General features: G+C 40.0%; 1 protein-coding gene and 1 non-coding gene across 2 annotated transcripts; both read right to left on the reverse strand.

The window, feature by feature from the left end:
- Positions 1–1,887: 1,887 nt before the first annotated feature.
- On the reverse strand, positions 1,888–20,581 carry hspa9 (heat shock protein family A (Hsp70) member 9). The gene is made up of 17 exons (XM_003215285.4): positions 20,428–20,581; positions 18,561–18,619; positions 17,147–17,234; positions 16,823–17,004; positions 15,666–15,790; positions 14,024–14,097; positions 13,606–13,712; positions 12,795–12,957; positions 11,117–11,209; positions 10,278–10,487; positions 9,199–9,426; positions 8,503–8,607; positions 7,605–7,722; positions 6,231–6,325; positions 5,786–5,878; positions 4,727–4,867; positions 1,888–2,600 (listed from the first exon to the last, which is right to left on the reverse strand). The coding sequence occupies exons 1-17, from the start codon at positions 20,491–20,493 to the stop codon at positions 2,532–2,534; spliced, it is 2,016 nt and encodes a 671-aa protein (XP_003215333.1). The 5' UTR covers positions 20,494–20,581; the 3' UTR covers positions 1,888–2,531.
- Positions 6,950–7,017, reverse strand: LOC134295782 (small nucleolar RNA SNORD63). The gene has a single exon (XR_010002388.1). It is a non-coding gene; the product is annotated as a small nucleolar RNA SNORD63 (small nucleolar RNA).
- Positions 20,582–23,867: the final 3,286 nt, after the last annotated feature.

The raw sequence follows: 23,867 nt of genomic DNA on the forward strand, positions 1-23,867 counted from the left end.
TTCCTAGAAGGCATCACCTTTTTCTATAGAAGTCTCCATTTGCATAGGAAGGATGTGGGAATGTTTTGTTTCTTAATTAAAATCTGGGATCAGCCATATGCTTCAGTATATGCAGGTTATTGGGGAGTACTGGTATCGATGGGCGTACAGTGTGCCTCGCTAAACCATACATCTTTTGTTTTTATCACTAGTGCAGTAACATGATGGAACAGACCAGTGGTTCTCAACCTGTGCATCCCCAGAAACCCCAGCCAGTTTACCAGCTGTTAGGATTTCTAGGAGTTGAAGGTCAAAACATCTGGGGATCCACAGGTTGAGAACCACTGGAATAGACAGACTCATGGAAAAACAGTTAGAAATAGGATGTCTTTGCTATACTTGCTAGCCATCAAAATCTCGATGAAAGGTAAATTCTGTCCTTTTTATGACATTTTAAATTTTACAAGGGAATGCTGACAAACCTTACCTATAAATCAGCATGAATTATAATTTAATAGAGAACCATTAACCCTTTTCATTAACTGCCATCAAATCAACTTCAATCTGTGGCAACCCCATGAATACAAGACCTCCAGATTACCCTGTCCACAACAGCCCTACTCTTAGAGACATGGCTTCCTGGACTGAGTCTATCCACTTGTAATATAATCTTTTTCCTAGAGCTTTCTACATTCCCAAGCATGATTGTGTTCTTCTAGTGAGTCCAACCTTCTCATTATATAGCCAAAGAACAATTATATCAGTTTAGTCATCTTGGCTTCTAAAAGTCAAAATCGGATTTGTTCTTCGGCCCATTTATGTGTATTTTTAATCCATGGAATCTGTAGAACTATCTCCCAGCATATTTCAAATGAACTGATTTTCTTCCTATCAAGCTTTCTTTCCTATTCAGTTTTCAGAACCATGCATAGTTGACCTACCATGTTTTTAACTTTACAAAGTAGGTTAAGCTTAACTATAAACCAGTAAATATATGTGCAGCTAAGTACCAGACCGTATACCTACCTGGATTGAGTTCCATCAACTGCAGCAAACCTGCACAGCCACAACTTTGTGAGATAAGAACACTACTAATCATAGAATAATAGAGTAGAAATAGATCACATGGACTATCTAGTCGAACCCCTGCCATACAGGAAAAGCACAAAGCACCCCGACAGATAGCCATTCAGCCATCTGTCGGGGGTGCTTTGATTGTAGACACCTACTTCTTTGTCAAGCAGAAATCTACATCTTTATCAAGCAACTTCCTCCTTGAAGGGAAAATATCTGCAGATATTCTTCATTCTTTTGTTCCTTTCCCCTTTTGAGATGAGCCACACTACCTCCATTTTAAATGGAAGAGAATAGGGAATATATTCTTTACCACAAGTGTGGGCAAGTGAAACCACAACACACAAACCATATACACAACCATCTTAGGGTTTTAACACCATTTTCTGATTTGTAAAATTTTATTCCTTTATGAGAAATCAGATAGTTAAGTAATAGTAGGAGTGATGAATTAATTAAAGATGAATTCTGGATTACTTTAATGTCTTAATTTACTGTAAGCAGGCCCAACGATTTCTTTCCTGTTTTTCCCTGTAAATGTATGGCTGTAGCAGACATGTCTAATGAAGTAGAACCCAAATTCACTTAATAAACCACTTTGTGATAGATATAGCAGAAAAATTTCACATGCTTTTAGAGAAGTAATCTGTTGGATGTAATTTGTCTTTCTCAGGAGCACCGTGTAGAGGAGGAGAAAAGGTGTTTGAGCTCTCCTACAGTAACAGGACCCACTCCCAAAACCCTGTTATGTATGACACCTCGCTAAGTAGCAAGATTACAGTTAAGGAAAGAAAGGCAAGTTGTACATTTGTTTTTAAAAAATTTCAGACTAGATCAAATAAGAACAATTTTATTAATAAGGAAGCAGTATTTCTGCAAGGAGAGAAGAGATGCTGGGCAGAGCAAAAAGTCTAAACTAGCAGTGCTTTGGAGTAGCCTTACTTATAGGTACAGCTACAATAAAACAATCCACTTCCTTTTAGACAAGGATACTAAATTAAGGTGCAGATTTGCATATTATCTACCAAAGTAGACCAAGCCCTGAATCCATGCCCCATTACAGTCCCTTCATGCTGAAGCAGAAATCTGTTCCCAAAAGGAAGATCTGTCACTAAGGGTGGAACATATAATGGAGGGGATCGAGAATCTTCACCCCACCATGAATCTGTAACATAGTTCTTAAACCTTCAGACATGACTGCTGCTCTTACTCAGAAGTAAGAACTCCACAAATCCTCAGGACACACTTGAAAATGTCACTGACCTCGGGAAGTTGTTTTGCATTAATTGATTTTTATAGAGTGATGATAATTACACAAGTAGACACCTTCACTAAATGTATACATTCAGGAAATTATGTATAGAATACTGCAAAAACACAGTAAGACATGTCTGCCCACAGGTGCTCAGGAAGTACCCTTACTTCCCAAGCTTTGGAACATTGTCCTCTTCCTACTCCAATGTCTGCAAGATTGCAAGCTATTGCTTTTCTTCCTTCTGATCGCCAGAGCTCCCGGAACTTCCAGAGCTCTCCCGCTCTGATGCCATCTGAAGGGAGTGAGATAAAGAAAGTACAGTGTTAAGCACAGCAATGCTGAGGCTCATGACATTCCCTCTAGCAAGCTGTTTTGAGATCAGGATAATTTTCATTTTCCTGTTTCAAGGTGTTTGAACAATGAAAAAGACTTCGTTATTTGCAAAATTTATAGAAACTGGGCTAAGTTTTCAGAGACTTTAAAATAGATATCAAAAGTCAAGGGAGCTATGCTGGCCAGAAGAAAAATTCATAAGTACACATCAGTGCAATAGCTTCATGAAACTCATCAGAAGGGCACAAAAACATTTGCAAACTCCTGAGACCTCATAAATACTGCAAGTTTTTGTGAAGACAGGGAGACAGGAATCCTAGCTTGATGTTAAATTCAGAATATATCTACTTGATGCTCTGAGATAACATGAGGGAAGGTGGGATTCACAAATATACAAATAATACTATGGCAGGTGGCAATTTAAAATAAACTTTACCTAAACCTGGTGTTCTTGAGCTACTGGGATTAGCATCATTACATTCTCTCTCTCCACTGTTGTGGATTTGTGTCTATCTGATTTTCTCTTGAATGGAAGATAGTTCCCTCTCCCAGACCACCCTATAAGGACACACACACCCCATGGCTCTTTCCAAACAGTATTTCCAGCATCTAACAGGTGTTAGTCCGAATCTGAAAGAAACGACACTCAGCCTGTTCTCTGTTCTATCTACCTCAGCTGTGTATCGGCTTCTCTTTCAAGCTGGGGGGGGGGGGGGGGGCGGGGAGGCTTCCAGACACTCAAAGCAGACTGAACTGTAGGCTAAAGAAACCCGACCCAAGCATTGTTTTCATCCTGGAATCTGCCAGGCTGGGGCAACAGCAAATCTGCAAATGTTCAAATTAATGGATGTGAGAACAAGGAATGTGAAGAGGTGACTGACGTTTGTCAGAAAATAAAAGTTACTTCAGATTGCTGTGAGATTTCCGGGTTGTATGGCCATGTTCCAGAAGCATTCTCTCTTGACGTTTCGCCCACATCTATGGCAGGCATCCTCAGAGGTCACTTCCTCTCATTGTGAGGAGATATTTTTGATTATTGTAAGCTGGGTATACCAAAACAATATGTATAGGCAATGCTTTAGTTATCAGAACCTACCTTTAGTAGCAAAATATGCTTTTTCCCTTTTGGTTTTTTTAAAAAATCAGTTGTAAAATCAAAGCTTGAAGTGTACCCCCATCAAGGTGACACAATGCCACTCACTATATACAAATATCGTTTCAGCTCCGGATTCTCATGCGGAGACATGAGAGATGCCTCCCACAGGATGGAAAAACATCTGGGCATTCCGTGTGCAACATCCTTGCAGACGGCCAATTCTCACACACCAGAAGCGACTTGCAGTTTCTCAAATCACTCCCAACATAAAAAAACCTTATATATAAATGTTCTTTCTCTTCCTCTATCACTATATGCATCGGAATCAGATTAATTGGGACTGAAAAATGTCCTCCCCCCCCCCCCCCCCAATACGAAGCACCTCCAAATATAAATAGTAAGTCTCCAGTCTTTGCTGCAAAGTTGTTTTAAAAGCAGCACCTATTTTGAGCCTGATTGTTCAATTTAGTCCACAAGAACACTTAAGTTATCTGAGGAAAAGTCAACAGTTGGCACGAGCCCAACAATGCCACTGGGTCATACCATACAAAAGCCAAAGTGGCTGCTGGGATACAAAGAGCTGTCTCAATTACACTATTCAATTCAGTGGAAGAGCCTGGCACCCTCTACCCCAGTCACAGAACTGAAGATGTATACACTTGAGTTGTGGCCTTCTGTATGCCATAAATGATGCAAACATTTAACCACACATTGAATATCTAAATAATACCCCAGAAATTTTAAACTGGTGACTGGAATGAAATGTTCACTTTTCTGCCATTTCTAAGGTCAGCTATACCCTGTTATCACAGTGAAAAGATTTGGCAGTGCCCAGTAGTAGATCTCTGACATTTTGAACATAGCAGCTATGTTTGGCATACTTTACCCTTTTGATAATTTTGTGTTAAGACCATAAGCTCACTCCTAGGTTCAAAACCACCTCCCTTCCTTCCCTGTCCACCCAATTCTCCAAGATGTTGCTATTTTACCTTCTTGTAGGCCATTTCAAAAAGTTTCAGGGATGCTTGCTGTAAAGTGGTTGCTGCCTGCCTGATGTTCTCGCCTGTTTCACTATCTTTACGAGCCAACAGCTCTCTCATTTTCGCAATTTCTTCTTTCAGTTTGTTGCACTAAAAAGCAGAGTCAGAAAACACACCAGTAACTATTTCAGTTCTCTATCAAAGGCAGCAAATAGCAACATTAATCAAGCTAACCAGGAAGTTTACCTATCAACTCCCATGGGGTCAATACAAACTTTTGGAAGTTACAACGATGACATTAAAAATATTTTGTTGGAAACTTGGGAAAACTGCTCTCCATCAACCCCGTACAACCATAGCAAAACACATTTCCAGTAGTGTGGGGCTCTGAGTGTAGTTTCTCTTGCTGATGACTGAAGTCTACAGCTCTGCTGTACTGCAAAGAAACTCCTAAACAGCCTTGCCTTGCTGCTTTTGGGAATGGTAGCACAAAGAAGAATGTGGCTGTGCACCATCCCCTGTATCATCTACCAGTATCCCTATTCCCCTACCTGCAGCACCAATTCCTAATCTTGGAATTCAGAATTGACCCCACAGAAGAGACTATGTGTACTACAAACAGTAGTCTATCTTGCTTGATTTGTATTTGGTTGAACTGTAATTTACCAAGTTTATACATTGAAAGGCAGGGGCTCTGAATTCAAGTGTTGACAGAACAGCACTGAAAATTCTTAAGTTCCCTTCCCCACAGACAACATTTGAATAATATGCAAGATAGCTTCTTTTCCTGCCTTTTCCAGCACTCTTTTTACATATAAGGAATATTATCTACATACTTTTATATTTATATAATCAGGTATTTAGCATATTTTCCGGGGTTGCTATAAAGATCATGACTTGTTTAAAAGCCTCTCATGACAGCCTGCTCACTATATTTAAGTTCTGAAAATTAAAGCAAGCAAACACATGAACTTCACATATGTCCAAGATGAATCACATCCATACACATTAATTACAAATGAAGACAAAGAACCACCCCATTAACAAAAAGATTCAGATAGTACCAACCTCATCAGCTGGCAACTGATCTTTAAACTCTTCCATCTTGGATTCTGTATCATGAATAATTCCTTCTGCCATGTTCACAGCTTCAACACGTTCCTAAAAACACAACTCTGGTAAGGTAGTGTGCAAAATACTTACATCTCTTTTGTCAATGGGGTCACAAGGAAGTAGAAATTACCTGCATATATATCAGATATTATATATAGTTTTCCATAAGCATCTTCTGTCAAATCTCAGCAGGCTTGTATGAACAGTAATGTGGTTGAAAAAAAAACAACACTCTGACTCCATGAACTTAGAAATGTGAACTTTACATGACTCCTACTCAGGGAGCCAGGATGAGTGCAACAAAAAAGTGACCGTATCTAGTTAATGGTGGGAGGTACGTGCCCAACAGATGGTAATGTTTACCTTGTATAAGATTTATTTATTACCCTATTAACATTACCTTCTTTCGCCTGTCTTCTTCTGCATATTTTTCAGCATTCTTCACCATATTCTCAATATCATCTTTGCTAAGACCACCAGAAGACTGTATCACAACTACATAAATGTGAAAGAATACATTGTTTACACAGAATTATCTCTAGCCATCCCAAAGTACCAAGATTAAACAGGAGGAGCACACTTTATTTGGTAAAAGATTTACCTACTGGCCAAGCTAATCCCTTCTTCCAATGTTTACACTTTCTCACCCTGGCACCCTTCAACTACCTTGGACTATAGATCCTATCACAACTGCAGCTAGAATGGCTGGCTGAAAATTGTAGTCCAATATGTCTGAAAGAACACCATAGTGGCAAAACTTGACCTGGGTTAGCAACTAACATTCATTAGTAGCAGTCTGTGCTCTCATTTAAATGGAGCTACTAGGCATTCATCTGTGTCTACACATTGTGAGCACAGCTAATGAGAGGCCCACCTCTCTATCCTGGTTCCACATGTATAGTTTAAGACAATACAAATGGAAACAAAGACACAGCCCCATGACCTCCACCATTAGCATTTCTAGTTCTTTATTGGAAAAGAGTGGAAATGACTGCCTATCATTTAAGAATCACTTCCTTCTTGCATAACCCAGCCCTTTTTAACATCTTTGATGTTCAGTCATCATTAGGGACAAATTCCATACTCCCAAACCCCTCAGAGGCCAGGTTTCTAGCAGTGCATGCTCAGTCATCAATCTTCCACATAACATTTCAGAATGAGGCGTTGATATAATTGCATCACAGCACACACTAACCTGGTACTGGCCCGTATCCAAAGTTCAGACAACTATTTCATCAAAAAGAAATCTCAGACTGGAAATGTGGTTTGAACTGATCACTAAATTTTAGTTCAGGAAAAGAAGCTTCCTTCTAAGGGAGGGCTGGGCAACTGCAGTGGGAAGGTGGGAGCATCTTCCCCATTGCTATTTGCAAGCTGCACAGCCATTTCCAATGAAACTAGAAGTAAAGTGATGACATTTCCAGTCATTAACTGAAATACGGCAGATTCTTCTAGTTTTTAGGAGCCGGGAGCAGTGGAGGGTAGAAGAAGTTAAGTTGCCACATTTTTGTGGTAATTTACTTCTGTTCAGTTTTTACCATATTTACACCACATAAATAAAAATATAGGTAAAAATAAATAATAAAACTGGGATCTACAAAATGGGCCATATGTGATACACTGGGTTTTTCCCCCACCTCTGTTCTAGATTTACTCTTGGCTCAAGCTTTTAAGGGTAAGTGTGTTTATGGATGATTACCAGTAACACTAGATTGGCACGCCAATATTGGTAATCTATTCTCCCGTTTAGAGAAGCAAACATCTATGCACTCACTCTGTTGCTCTCGTCCTGTGCCTTTATCTTTTGCAGACACGTGAACAATTCCATTGGCATCAATGTCAAAAGTCACCTCAATCTGGGGGACTCCCCTTGGAGCTGGTGGAATGCCAACCTGAAAATGCAAAGTGTTCTGATGATAACTCTGAAGAAGACCCAATTATTAATCTGAAGCCATGAACATTCGGGGCTTGAATGTGTACTCAACTTATTTATTAATGCAGATTGCTACTTTACTCATCCCCTTCTTCTGAGAATTTCAAGAAAACTCCTAACATAGTCAAGTAAGCTCATTAAGGCCAATTGGACAACCTTGGGGAGGTGGCAAAATATCATGCCTTAATCCAAACCATAACAAAAGCAAATGAAAACACATTTGTGTTTTCTGCTAAACTTAGGAAGGGTTGAACTACAGGGTACCCCTCCAATTTTCCATGCTAAAAGGATTAGGCATTCACTGGGACACTTCTAATTGAATTTTGATGAACTCCTACCAATACGAATAAGGCAGTGTTGAACTAGTTGGAACAATGCTTTGAACTAGAATAAAACATCTCCTGTGCTATAACAACACACTCCTATTTGAGTGAGGTGCAGATGGCACTTGGGCAGATTCTACAATTTATATTAGGAAAAGCAACACCGAGATAACACCTGCTAGAGCCATTTTAAAATCTGCATTCTGTAAGAAAGCAAACACAATAGTAGTTCAAATATCATTGAGAGCAAACTAAACAAATGGGAACCTGTATTTAGATTTTGATTCTTACTACAGGAACCACTTATGGTGCTTTGGAGAGCTATCTTGCCAACCTAATATGTAGAGTGAATTAGCCTTCCACAATATTTTAGTTATTACTGTAAAAAAATGCCTCCACATCAGACATTAACATACCAAAGTAAATTGACCAAGCAGTTTGTTGTCTGTAGCCATTTCTCTCTCACCCTGATGGACTTTGATTTCCACCTGAGTCTGTCCATCTGCAGCTGTAGAAAATACCTATGAAAGAGAAACACATTTGATTCTAGCAGTGATATGTGACAATGTTGTATAACTAAACAGTTGGAGGCAAAGACAAAAGACTTAAGACAGTCAAGCCAAAAGGAACCTAGTAATTTCTTTTTTAGTGGTATAATGCTACCTCAATGTCTCCATTCTGTTAGCTGGTGGGGAGTAACACAGAGACTAACAATGAATCCAATTCCAGAAAAAGCATTGTTTAATTTGCTGACATATAATAAGGCAGTGTCCCTAATGGCACATCAACCTTGCCTCCATCCCATACATCTCTTATGTGAGATTCTTCTGTATGCTACCAGCCACAATCTAATGACTATGCCATGAACAGGAGTCAAAATCTACTATCCTCGCAGAGTAACACAATAGCCGTATTGAATGACATATATAAAAAGTTACAAAAATTCACAATATTTACAAATTACTGTAAGTGTTCTGGGCAAAACCCTGCCACTTGTGTCTTAGATAAAAAGAACAGAGGAAAAAGAAGTCCAAGAAATACAGTGAAAGTGTATAGAAAAGCACAAAAGGAACTATCAGATTAAGCAATATCCAAAACACTGTCCCTCTCACCTGACTCTTCTTGGTTGGAATAGTTGTGTTTCTGTTAATGAGCTTAGTAAACACACCACCAAGTGTTTCAATTCCCAGAGAAAGAGGAGTCACATCCAGCAAGAGCACATCAGTAACATCACCAGCTAAGACACCTCCTTGGATGGCAGCACCAATAGCAACAGCCTCATCGGGATTGACTGCTTTGCTAGGAGCACGACCAAACATGTCCTGTACAGTCTGCTGCACCTGAATGAACACACAGAACATGAACACAATATTCAATACTGCTTCTCCAGTTTGTCCTACAATACAAATTGCCAGTGTTTTCTCACAATGGCAATATACAATTGTCATCATACTCCTGTACATTACTAATAAGGAGCAAAAGCTTTGAGATTCAATATGCAAGACAACCACTATATCTTACAGGAGACAAACACAACTATCAAATATATTCACAGATAGAAAACATTATGGAATTTTTACTCTTTTGACTCTTAGTGACCCTTATATAATCGCATTTTGAAAAATGCTGGAGGCCTGAACCTTGCATGACAAATATATGCAACAGCAGTTTGATGAAAGTATTTATCTACAAGCAAAAGGTGTAACAATAAAGAGAAATGTGGGAAAACTTTAAAAGAGACAGATGATAGCTTGAAAACACGGATCTCTTATCATGACATCAATACTTTTCTTCATTCTGCATTACACCAGTGAAAGATCCTGACCTTAGACTGAAGCTGCTAGCCAGTGCTTCAGTGCTAAAGGAGAGTATATTTCCCAATCCTGCAAAAGGTCTTAATAGCACCCCTTTGCTTAACACAGAAGTGCTTGTGAACAACTGAAATTTCTTCAAACAGCCCTTCAATCTTAAAATGCAGACCGTATATCAAAACTAGTTAGATGTAAGGTGTAAAAAAAGCACGCAGAAAGAAACCTGATTCTTAACTGCATCAAAAGTTAATAGGGTTTTTTTTACCAAACCTCTTTACTTATTAACACATTGCGTTAATAGTCAGAAGGTCCAAAGGGCACCCAACTGACTTCAAGAGTATGGGATCCAAGTATCTCAAGTCACAGGGAATCCAGCATACCTTTGGCATCCTGGTCATACCGCCCACCAAGATAACTTCTCCAATGTCACTTTTGCTGACTTCAGCATCTTGCATGGCTTTTTGGCAAGGTGCAACTGTCCTTTTGATGAGATCACCCACAATCCCTTCAAATTGAGAACGAGATAGCTTCATATTCAAATGCTTTGGTCCTGAGGCATCCATTGTAAGATACGGTAAGTTGATGTCCGTCTGCAAGATAAGGAGAAGTAAACATTAGAAATGAAGCATTTTACACTATATTGTAATATATGCAAATAAAGGCTTATTGGAATGGAGAAATGAAGCAGAAAGCAATTATCAACCAACTTTCTTTGAAGAGCCCCAAGTCTTCCAAGACATCTACTGTGTAGCTCTTATGTATTCATATAAATGACGAAACTTCAAACTATAAGGCATTTATTACAGTTGTTAAAATTCAATAGATACCTCAGTGAATTGTTCTTCGGGGTATTTTTGAAAAAGGGGAGCTAAAACTATCTTTCTCTAGCAATCTCAACGACCCACCAATGATTATCTTTGCAATCAAACTCAGAATCAAGAGTGCTCATGTTTTTTTTACTCAATAACAGAACATGTTACATAACAACTCCAGGGTCACTGTGCCACTTTACAGATGCAACAGAGAGAATTTAAACTATTAATGCTCTTGCCATAGCACCAATCACAAATATAGGGTCATTGGACACATCGGTTTGCCTTTAAAATTCCACGATGGGATTGTGCAACAGCTTTAAATTACTCCCACAAACTGATGAAACCAAAGAGCCAATATTGAAAATTACTGATATGAAGACATGACTATATTTGTAGTTGCTCACCTGGACTGAAGAAGAGAGTTCACATTTTGCTTTTTCTGAGGCTTCTCTCACTCTCTGTAAAGCCATGTTATCTTTAGTTAAATCAACACCTGTCTAAAAGACAACAAAAGTCATGTTCCTCTATTAGTGAAACAAATCCATAACTTGTACAGTCAATGTTCAAAATCAGATGTTTTTTCCCTGATCCTCCCCAGCTCCAAATACTAAAAGATATGCAACAGTATCAATACTCAATAGAATTTGCAGCAAATGTATTCTATAACATACAAAATTTTCTGAGCTGGAGGCAAATTTCTCAATTGTAGCCCTTTATTGGATCTTTGAAAAGTAAGAATGCGAACTTTTTTCAAACGTAATTCAGTTATAGTCCAGTAAGTGAAGGTGAGTTATCTATATTCTTCCAGGTCAGCTCTAGCTTGCGGGGACATGACAGAAGCCTCCCGATAAGCAAGGTCTCTGTAGCTGGCCAATTCTCTCACACCATAACCAACTTGCAGTAGGTTCTCAAGTCGCTTCTGACACGACAAAAAAAACCCTATATTCTACTAATAACCCACAATTGCTGCAAAATTTAAAAAGGGTATATGAAATAGCTTCTAAGCAAATCAAGTAGGACTGCTTAAAGTTAACATACACATAACAAACAATCCACTCATTACATACACCATGGGCCCTCATAATTTACATTTATAGTATCATCAAGGTTAGTTATATGTATTATTTGTATTCTGCCTTTCGTCTAGAGTGGGACCCAAAATCCTCTACAATTCTGAATATAGACTTTCACCAAACTTTCTCTGACAAAGCTGAGGAAAGTGGGAGACTTTTCCTATACACTAATACTGAATACTTTCCAAATATCTTTTTGGCTCTCTTGGACCTTATCTTTCAAAATCACCAGCTAGAATGAGACACCTGTAAGGAACTGTGGAAACTATAGCCCTAAATATGTGGAGTGTAAAGACCTTCCACATAACAACCACTGCAGCCTTTTGTTCACAGGTAACAATGGAAAGTATGACAGCTATCACTTCGCATAAAAGAGATCTACATCTTTGTAGCTGCACACACCAAGATGCTATAGGTAAAAGATGTACTTTATCATATATCTAGGGAGGAGAGATTATTTTGATCTACTGTAAAAACATCAAAGGCCCTTGCAGCAGTTAAAAAAAAACCCTTTAAAACTTTGTCATAAAATGTTTTTGGGATCATTTCATGCATCTGCAGAAATAGTCTACAAAAGCTTAGGCTGAATAAAACGTTTTAGTTGAAGACTCAGTTATCCTTAGCCAATTCATCATATATGCAAGTAAGGTATGCCAGCCTCCATTCACAGTTCCTAGGAAGCAACTACAGAACACACATCTGTTATAATTAAATAGTTCTTATATAAATACAAGTCTACAGATAAAAATAGACAAATATGATGTATTCATTTTTCAGAGATTGCCATCTCTGTACTACTTTCAAAAAACAGAAATGTACCGTATTTTGGAGAAAACTGAATTTCTGCATGGTCTCAACAAGACCAATGGGACCAGAGGAAGAAAATATCTTGAAAATCAGTAGGGGATGTGCTATTCAATGCGAATGTAATTCTGCAGATATATTTTAAAGGCCTCACACTATGAAGATAGCTTTTTGAAAATTAGATTTTGGAATATGATTTACTTACCTCTCTTTTGAATTCTTTTACAATATATTGTAGCAACGCCTGATCGAAATCTTCACCACCTAAGAAAGTATCACCATTGGTAGATTTGACCTCAAAGACTCCCTTCTGAATTTCCAAGATAGAAATATCAAAAGTGCCACCGCCCAAGTCATAGACTGCAATACTAGATGAAAGAAAAAGCATACATCAGCATTTAATGTGCCCATGCAGCATGGGGAACTGTGTTTGATCAAAGGCTACTATATTCAAGGAGCTAGGTGTTAATTGCCCTTTTCTACCATTTCTAATCTATTATTATTATTATTATTATTATTATTATTATTAGCTTCATTTATATACTGCTTTTCTCACCCCGGGGGGGGGGGGGGAGGGAGGGACTCAAAGCGGTTTACAACATAATAAATGGCAAAATTTAATGCCTCATATATATAGAAAAATATGTTTAAATCAAAAACATAACTGTAGATTAAATCATTAAAAAGGATGCCTCTTTCCTCAAGTCCCTGGGTGATGGTACCTTCATTCCCTTGATGGTCCTATAATCTAATCAAATATATTCATTTTTCAGTATCAGTCTGATGAAATATTTATTTTTTGCTATGTCAAACAAGACTTTCTCTGAAAGGTTATTTGCTAATCAATGAATCATTTCAGGAAGTGGTCCTATTTTCCTAATATAATATCACACAACAATACTCAGAAGCTGGCAGCCAAAGGAGCCAATCTACTGGATGACAAAACAGCTGAGCTCATGTTTCTTGAAGATATGAAGTAGGATTGTCGAAATCATATGTGATAGTCATATGCTTACACTTTGTCTTCAGCCTTGTCCAATCCATAGGCCAGAGCTGCAGCCGTGGGCTCATTTATCACTCTCAGAACATTCAGTCCAGCAATCTGTCCAGCATCCTTAGTAGCCTTGGAAAAAGAGGGAAGCATGTTAATTATTGTTTGTGCATGTAGATCCAGATCTGATGCTACGTTTTGTAGTTGTGTGCCCTCAAGTCATTTCTGGCTTATGGTGATCCCAAAGAGAAGCTATCACAGATTTGTTCAGAAGGGGTTTCTCACTGCATTCCTCATATTGTGCTACAAACTTGTTTTCAGGAATAACTTTCACATAGTAAAGCCTTTGAGGACATAGCAAGACATTTTTATAGAGAAAGAACTTTATTCTGGAATCATTGCAGAACAAAAGACAATGGAAACCCTGATTTCAACAATCTTACCTGCCTTTGAGAGTCATTGAAATAAGCAGGGACTGTGATGACAGCATTTTTTGCTGGATGTCCCAAGTAGTTTTCTAGAAAACAAGCAGAACATGTGTAAAAAAAACCTTGACTCTCAGATAAGACAGCTGATTGCATCACAGCTACTAAAATGTAAGTCACTGTATTTCAAACAATGCAGATCTTGACAGCGCATTTGCCTCTGAATTATCTGAATACTATTACTTGCTTAAACGTTTTAATCATGTTATAGCTATGGCTTCATAAAGGAATGTACCAACCACAGCAAAAACAAAATACAAAGATATAGTAGACATAGGAACAATAGTCACTATCAGAATATAGAATATAGTAGGCCATCAACATTTATAGTGAGTGAAAAGCACGGGACGCCAACGAATCTGGAAACACTGAATAAAAAACTGCTATTTTATTATTTTGTTTACTTTTTATTTATTGAATTAATATTCCATCTTTCTTTCAAAGTAAGAATATCAAGGTGGCTATTATTTTTGAGAACATTTCTCTAGGAATCTCCAGGCCTTCCAGGACAATTTTATATTCAAGAATGTAACGGTTTCTAGAGAACATCAGCATCAAACCCATGGAAGTTAAACTGACAAACGTGGCAGATGACTGTACTTTCAAAAGTGGCTCTGAAATACAAAATAATAATCAGCCCAGTTAAAGGCATGACTGAAATAAAGGTTCTCAAACTTCAATTGAACTCCTGTTCAGAAGGGGCAATGCAACTGGAGCTTTTATCAGAAGACGCAGGTAACCATATGCCCGTATGGAAATGTATTTTGTAAATGATCTTGGTCCTATGTATTCAATGTAATTGTTACATATTTATATACAAACTAATTATGAATCAATTAACTAATTGTCAAAGTCTTTCATGGCCGGAATCGCTAGGTGGGTGTGAAGATTCTGGGCAATATGGCAGTTTTCTAGCCGACGTCTCACCTGCATCTGTGGCTGGCATCTTTAGAAGATATGATGGTAAAAGTATCGGATCCTCTGAAGATGCCAGCCACCAATGCCGACTACACATCAGGAGAAAATGCTGGTAGAACACGGCCACACAGCCCAAAAATCACACAACATCCCAATCCATTGATATATTTTTGTATACAATTTTTTTGTATTCGTGGAGAAAATGATCAATATTTTGTACTTCCTTTAGGAGTTGAGAGTGCAATACAGTGTTCCCTCACTACTTCACTTTTCGCGGATTCGCTGTTTTACGGTTTTTCAATAAACTCTAAAAGACTATTATAAATCATAAAAAATACAATTTACAGCCTAAGGAAGGGAGGAAGGAGAAGCCAAAGGGAGAGAAAAGGAGCCCAAGCGGCAATGGGAGGAGAAGGAGGCGATTTATCAACACACGATTGGTTGATAAAGACTTAAAATAGTATTTAACTACTCAAATAATGTATAAATATTAAAATAAACATAGTGTCCCTACTTCGCAGATTTTCACGTATTGTGGGTGGTCCTGGAACCTAACACCCGCGATAAGTGAGGAAAAACTGTATACAAAATGTTATTTATTCCTGCAACATTTGCCTTGTGGGCAACTTAGGCTATGAGAATGTGACTGGATATAGCTACTTGCGCATTCTTCTGTACAAACCTGCAGTTTCTTTCATCTTCATTAATATGAAGGCACCAATCTGGCTTGGGGAATACAGTTTCCCATGAGCCTCCAACCAGGCATCACCATTACTGGCACGGACAATTTTAAAAGGAACATTTTTGCTGAAAGTGGAAATATTTTGAGAAAGTCAGGATCCACGGCAGCAAATTCAACACATAAGTACTCCAATGGTGAGGCTGATGAAACTGAAATCAATGCTGGCAGATGAGACAATGTAACATTACAACATCTTATACTGCATATAAGCCTCAATTATAACATAGTATAGTAATAATTTCCATAGCAGCACTATTTCACCAAATTTTCTCTATATTCCCCTTTCCAACATTTGAACCTTTTAATTCTGAAATTGTTGGCTTAGCTAAGCAACCCGGCTTCACTAAAACCTCTGTTTTGATGACAATACATAAGACTGATTGCATTCTCTCCACTTTCCAGAAAGGAGAAAGTGAGCAGCATTGTAGTCTTTCCAAATATGAAAATTGCACATGCCACCATCTCACAAGAATCCCACTCACTCCAAATACTCAACTGTGAGGTTTTTTTTTTAAAAGCCACCATGACTTTCTGCATCCTTCTCTCCTATGCAATACTTACAAGCAAAACCTTCACTTTTATCAGGACACCATCTTCACAGTTTTCAATTCAATTTTAAATGGGCCTAATCTAGCCCATAGAAGCTCCCAAACCAGTGCAGACCATGAAGTATTCCAGAATCAACAGTGGAGGGATTTCTCTTCCTGTTTATATACCATCAAAGACCAAAAAAAGGATGGGGAATTCCAATGCCGCTTTATTGCCCACATTTACTTTTCCTGACTGGGAATAGTACACTGTGGATGAAACCAGCCCCTGTGAAGTGGTCCTAAAACTGTAGCCATGTAGGACTTCGCCCACACTACTATGTCTCCAAGATGGAGAAGACATGACATGAGCAAAGCCATGAGTGGCCCTGTCCCTTGATATCATCCAGCCCACAGGTGTCCTCCCTTCCTGACCATTATTCCTCACATTTTTGGCCATCGTTGAGCTGTACAACTGAGAGCCTAGAGACACCTGTAGATAATACAGCTCTACAAACACAAAGCATTATTGTTCCCATAAGAATTTTCAGATTTTTAAAAAATACTTACATATCTTTCTGCACTTCTGAATCATCATATCGTCGCCCAATTAGCCTTTTGGTAGCATAAAGGGTATTGTGTGGATTAGTTACGGCCTGCCGTTTAGCTGGCATGCCAACCAATCGCTCACCGTCATTTGAAAATGCTACCACAGAAGGGGTGGTTCTGGCACCTTCTGCGTTTTCCAGCACCTGCATAAGAGAAAATAATTAAATAAATTGCTTATCTGCCTTTTGGCTAAGATCAAGTGTAGTGTGTAATTAAGTCTTACCAATAGTTGGGAGGCTAAAGTAACCAACAATTCAAAAATACCAACAATTATTTCTTACTCACTTTCGCTTGCTTTCCTTCCATGACTGCCACACAGGAGTTGGTTGTGCCAAGATCAATACCAATGACAGCACCTTTGATTGCTTCTGAGCTGAAAGATGGAGGATTCATAGGTTGACATCCAGATTTAGATCACTAAGCAATATTTTTAAAAAAATAAAAACTTGCTTCTAATACTTTAAATTAGATTGATGCACAGAAACAAACAACAGCATGGAGATCAGCATATTTTATTCCAAGCCAGTGAATTGCTATCAGGTTGACTTCAATTTATGACAACCCTACGAATGATAGACCTCCACGTCTATCAACAGCCCTTCTCAGGTCTAGCAAACTCAGGTCTAGCAAATTCCTTGATTGAATCTATCTACCTGGTCAGAAGAAACAGAATGGAGTACTATATGACTGGCTGGCACACTGCAGCACTTTGTTGCCAGATCTACATTTACCCTAAATGCACCCACCCACAAAGAGGGGAGCATCATCACCTTTGTGTACTGCTTATAAAGACAATTGTTAGTAGAAAACAGAAGAAAACATGTTATTGATGCCATACTTTCACCTATTCAGTATCCTGAGTAGATTGCTGTTTCTACTCTTTAACTATAAAAGGAATATTCAACATTTCTGAAACTGTTTGAAATGCTTACAATTAGTAAATATTCATAAAGACAGCAATCCACATTCCGCATGAACTTTAAAGAGTCAATTATCACACAGCAAAAACACTTCTCTTTTTAAATCCTTAACCATAAGTATGGCATCATGTTCCTGTGCTTTTCTATAACCATCTTTATCCAACACTTTGAAACAAAATAATTCACCATTCTCACTCTAACCACACAATTCTTCACCTTTAATATTTGCAGCCTTTGCTTCTCCATGCTCTGCCCCCCTTTCTCCATTCCTGTCCTAAAAGAATGGAGGAGTCCTCTATGTCCTTGCTCTCCCCCTTTCTCCATTCTTGTTTTTTTTCCATCCCTTCCCTATTTGTGACCTTTGTTCACCTAGCTATCATGTGAAGGCTCCTGCTCCTGCAAAAAAAACAAAACACTATGATCTTTCGCCTTTGCTGTTCCTTAGGCACATAATACATGCCAGATATTCATGCTTAACAAAAAAAAAGGTTCTCAATCCTCATTATGAAGGCTTTTGCACAATCATGTTCTCTTAGCCTTATAATCAATATTCTTTTGTATCTCAATTTCCTCCTTTTTCTTTTTTTCATATATTCCTAAAAGAGAAAAGGTTATGTCAGAACTCTCGTAAAGCACATGGGATTCTTGGACACTGGAAATGCATATGGTTATTTGTCTGTATCACAAAAATAAGCCAATTTATGTGCAGGATTCTCAATACATGTTATTTCAACACCTCAGGATCAGTAAATGTTGATTTGTTCAAGAACATTACTTACGCATATTTCCTGCTCGCTACAGCTCTGAGGATATCTTGACTTAACCCATCCCAGATAACCTATAAAAGAAAAAAAAAGCTTTAAAATGTGTTTTTTATCTCCAAGTCCATTTTTACTATTTTCACATTGTATGTATGTATGTGGGTGACAATCCGTTTTTGTGGCCGGGGCTCCGACTTCCACAGATCACTGTGATCCCCCACAAATGATGGACCTGGACCAAACTTAGCACACAGACCCCCTCATGATCCACTTTATGTCCGGGTGAGGTTTGGAGAGGATGGGCAATGGATGAAGGAATTTGCAGTACCTTCACACAGAGAGACTAGTGCAAACCCCATCAGCCATGGATCTGTAACAAATCTGGCACACAGACCTCCCCCCCCCCAATGGCCCACTTTATACTCTGGTGAGGTTTGGGGGAGCATGGACAGTGGATGATCGGATCTGCAATACCTTCACCCACATCCATAAACTACTGCAAACCCCATCGACCATGAATCAGTTGCAATTTGAAATAGGTCCATTTGTAACATGTGAAAACAAATACTGCCTTTTTCTAATAACCCGGGCATCACCGAGTATCCATGCTAGTAAATGCATAAATCCCATTAAGAAAGCTCAAGCAGCAGAGGTCCTCCAATCAATGACTCAACTGCCGATATGCCTGCCCTGTTTGGCACAAGTCTGTCCACAGGAAGGAGGTGAACATAGCACTGAATGAAACATGCAGAATAATCACAGAATGTCTTAAACGTACACTTGATGATTGACTCTGGAAGATAGCTGGCATTATCCCCCATGATATGCAACAGCAAATTGCACCCAATTGGGAGAAATAAGGTTAAACACTGAAAGCTACCCACTGTATGGCTATGAGCCTCCTCCCAGTAGACTCAAATCAAGGAAAAGCTTCATGAGAACCACCACTCCTCTTAATGTACCTCCAGCAACACCAAGAGTATCCCTCTGGGTAGCTATACCAGGAAATCCCAATTAGATGGCCCCCCACGAGGGTCATCCTCCAGGAGCAAACCAAGAATGGGCCACTCAGAAGTCCCTGAACAGACTCTGAAGCAGAGTGCACAGATGAAAAGACAACCTGTCAAAATGGCACTACCTAGAACAGTATTTCTCAACCTGTGGGTCCGCAGGTGTTTTGACTTACAACTTTCAGAAATCCCAGCCAGTTTACCTGCTGTTAGGATTTCTGGAAGTTGAAGGCCAAAACATCTGGGGATCCACAGGTTGAGAACCACTGACCTAGAAGAATCCTCCACCTTGTGCGATTGTGGAGCAGAACAAACAACTCCGCATCTGTATCCTGCCTCATGCATTCAAGAATACTTGAAAGCTACAGACCAATACGGTTTTGGTCAAACACTATCTAGCCGCTTGTGTTCCCTCTATTTTTATCAGCTTTACATTTGTTTATACAATGCTTTCGAAACGAAATAATAATAATAATAATAATAATAATAATAATAATGACTCCATGACTAAGCCAATTGCGATATGTGCTTTAAAGTCCGCTGAGGACTGATAGTGGCGATCTTATGAATTTCCTAGGGCTTTCTTGGCCAAGGAATGTTAAGAGGTGGCTTTGTCGGTTCCTTCGACTGAAATATATAGCCTACAGCAGGCCTGGGAAAACTTCGGCCCTCCGGGTGTTCTGGACTTCAACCGGCTGTTAGGAATTGTGGGGGCTGGGAGTCCAAAACACAGCTGGAGGGCCGAAGCTTGCCCAGGCCTGATTGAGAGGCCTCTTCTGAGCGGGGTTCCCCTCCTGCCGTTGTCCTTGGCTCCCCTCTGCCAGGGTCTTTCCCCGCTTTCCCTCTACCCTCGTCGCCCCAGCAGCGCTCCTCACCTGGGCAGGCCCGCAGGGAGCCGTCCCTCCGCGGCGCAGGACCAAAAAGCGAGCGGCGCTCAACATGGTGGAGGCAAAAATGAGGCCGCAGAAGACAAGCAGGAAGAGAAGAGAGGCGCGCGCGACGGCTCGTGGGTACTTTCTGGAAGTCTCCAGCCCACGTGGGTGGAGGCGTGCGTCCCGGGGGCGGGGCCTCGCCTTGATATAGCTGCCTTAATGTTGCCCAAACTGAATGATGGGGATTTCAAACGCTCTAGAATAAGTCACCCCGGGGGATCGTTTATGAGGGATTTTAAAATCTCAGAAAAAAATACAAATATTTCCCCATGCTGATTTTGGACCACAAATATCCAAAACATTTTTTTTTAAGGAAACAGGCGCTCTCTAGATGGCTTTATAGGTCCTCGTACGTCGGGAACGGCACGCTCCCAAGGTTAAAGAGTGAAGGTTGACGGACGGACGGCGTCCTCGGCGAGGCGGGGCATGATTTCGCGCATGCGTGTTGAGCGAATTGAGGTTCTCCTGGAATGTGCTCCGCAAGCGCAGTATGAGAGCACGCTTGGCAAGCGGCAGTGATGTCAGACATTCCTGGGCGGGCGCGCGCTTTACGAGTGGCTTATGAAATCAGGTTGCAATATGGTGCGGAGGGAGAGGCGTTTCGTTTTTAGAACGCTAGTGCGTCACAAACGTGTAGAGACAAAGTCACGTTTTAAAAGAATAGACCAATATGAAGCCAAATATATAAGAATAAAAGTAGGCTGCTATGAGTTTTCCAGGCTATCTGGAATTGTTCCAGAAGCATTCTCTCCTGACATTTCGCCCACAACTATGGCAGGCATCCTCAGAGGTTGAGGGGCCTGTTGGAAACTAGGCAAATGGGGTTTATATATCTGTGGAAGGTCCAGGTTGAGAGAAAGAACTCTTTGTCTGCTTGAGGCAAATTTCAATTGGCCACCTTGATTAGCATTGTATAGCCTTGCAGCTTCCTGCCTGGGGAATTCTTTGTTGGGAGGTGTTAACTGGCCCTGATTGTTTCTTGACTAGAATTCCCCTGTTCTGAGAGTTGCTCCTTATTTACTGTCCTGATTTTAGAGTTTTTAAAATACTGGAAGCCAGATTTTGTTCATTTTCATGGTTTCCTCCTTTTTGTTGAAATTGTCCACATGCTTGTGGATTTCAATGGCTTCTCTGTGTAGTCTGACGTGGTTGTTAGAGTGGTCCAGCATTTCTGTGTTCTCAAATAATATGCTGTGTCCATGTTGGTTCATCAAGTGCTCTGGTAGTGAAAGGACCATAAACCAGAAAGTAGCAAACTATTGCCTATGTATCTTTCCAATGCTAATTAAGGTGATTAACTGCAACATTCACGCTGGCTTCCAACTGACAAAGAACTCTTCTCACACCCTGGACTTTCCACAGATAAATATTAACCTTCCTTGCCTAGTTTTTCCATGCCTCACAACCTCTGAGGATGCCTGCCATAGATGTGGGTGAAACATCAAGAGAGAATACTTCTGGAACATGGCCATACAGCCCGGAATACATACAACAACCTTGTGATCCCGGCCATGAAAGCCTTTGACAACATATTGCCTATGTAGTTTTGCCCCTGCATATACCCCTCCCTTCCTGTGGGATGGTGCCTTCCTTCAGGAAGTTTGAAAGGAGAGAAGAAAGCTCAGAGTAAACAAGTTAGGTCATTAGTATCACTTATGCCAGGATTTGTCTGCAGTGCCTTTCATGTTCCTTGATTTGTGTTTGGGCAATGCTGTGTTTGGTGGTCCCTTTGTAGACTTGTCCACAGCTGCATGGGATATAGCAGTAAGCAGCCAGACCTTGAAACTGAAAGGCGATTCAGTGCTAATGTTGCATGACAAAACCAGCTCTGGGTCCTTGGGATGTCTAGTTTACCTGGGCCAGGTCCCCACCCGCCGAAGTCTCCTTTTCTCTCTCTTTTTTTCTTCCTCCTTCCCCCTCCTTTCTTCCTCCTCCCTCCTCTTTTCCTTCCTCTTTTCCTTCCTTTCTTTCCTCCCGCCCCTTTTTCTTCCTTCCTTTTCCTTTCCTCCTTTTCTTCCACTCTGCCTGCCTTCCCCTTTTTTCTCTGGAAGGCCTTGCTTGTTAAAGGTACTTTGGAAAACTATGTCTCTCATATATGTAATTTGCCCCAAACACTCCATGTTTTTCCTATGTGTTCCTATTTTGCCTATATGTTGTGTTAACCTAATGTTTTATGCTCCTAATATTCCCATTCCTTCCCTTTGAGGGAAAACCTTGTTCCTGAACCCAAGGATGTCTTGCATCCCACACAATTGTATAGCCTGGGGGAAAGAAACTAAGCTGGGAACTTCCTCAAGTTCCCAGTTTCACCTATATGGTTGGACTTTATCTGGACATTGCAACACAATACTTCTATTCAGGTGGGGGAATTCACCTCTCCCCACCCTTGAGGAAGAACCAATTTCACCACCTGCGCCTTTGATGAATGGAACCGCTCGCATCGGAAGGAATCAGCATTTCTACAGCCAAAACCCATCCTCTTGTCATTTTTGCATGATCGTATTAATATATGATGTGATATATGAGATATGATCCTCTCTCCTCTGCCGGATACCATGCAGCTGTGGACAAGTATACATAGGGACCACCAAACGCAGTGCCCAAACAAGAGTCAAAGAACATGAAAGGCACTGCAGACTAATTCAACCAGAGAAATCAGCCATAGCAGAGCATTTGATGAACCAGCCTGGACACAGAATACTATTTGAGAACACAAAAATGCTGGACCATTCTAACAACTATCATGTCAGACTACACAGAGAAGCCATTGAAATCCACAAGCATGTGGACAACTTCAACAGAAAGGAAGAAACCATGAAAATGAACAAAATCTGGCTACCAGTATTACAAAACTCCAAAATCAAAACAGTAGATGGGAACCAACACAATAAGGACTTGACTGAACAAAGGATGCCCCCAGGCAAGAGACAAAACATTTCCAATGCCAATTAGGGTGATTAACTGAAACATTAATGCTGGCTCCCAGTGACAAAGAACTCTTGCCACACCTTGGACTATACACAGATATATATTCTTTCCTTACTTAATTTATCCATACCTCGCAACCTCTGAGAATGCCTGCCATAGATGTGGGCGAAACGTCAGGAGAGAATACTTCTGGAACATGGCCACACAGCCCGAAAGACATACAACAACCCTGTGATCCCGGCCATGAAAGCCTTCGACAACATATGATGTTTTGTTTCTCTGGGGTCTGGAATCGCCAGCCCAGCCCTATTAATGGGCCATGCCATGTTCATCTCATAAGACAATAGCATTCTTGGGTAGGGCCAGAGATGCCCTCAATCACTTTGTTGTTTTTCCTGTTCAGTAAGAGGAACCCCATTAATCGACACTTAATCATCCCTTGTTCCCAGCCCATG

Source organism: Anolis carolinensis, chromosome 1 (genome assembly GCF_035594765.1).
Source record: "Anolis carolinensis isolate JA03-04 chromosome 1, rAnoCar3.1.pri, whole genome shotgun sequence".
In the NCBI taxonomy this organism is placed as follows: Eukaryota; Metazoa; Chordata; class Lepidosauria; order Squamata; family Dactyloidae; genus Anolis; species Anolis carolinensis.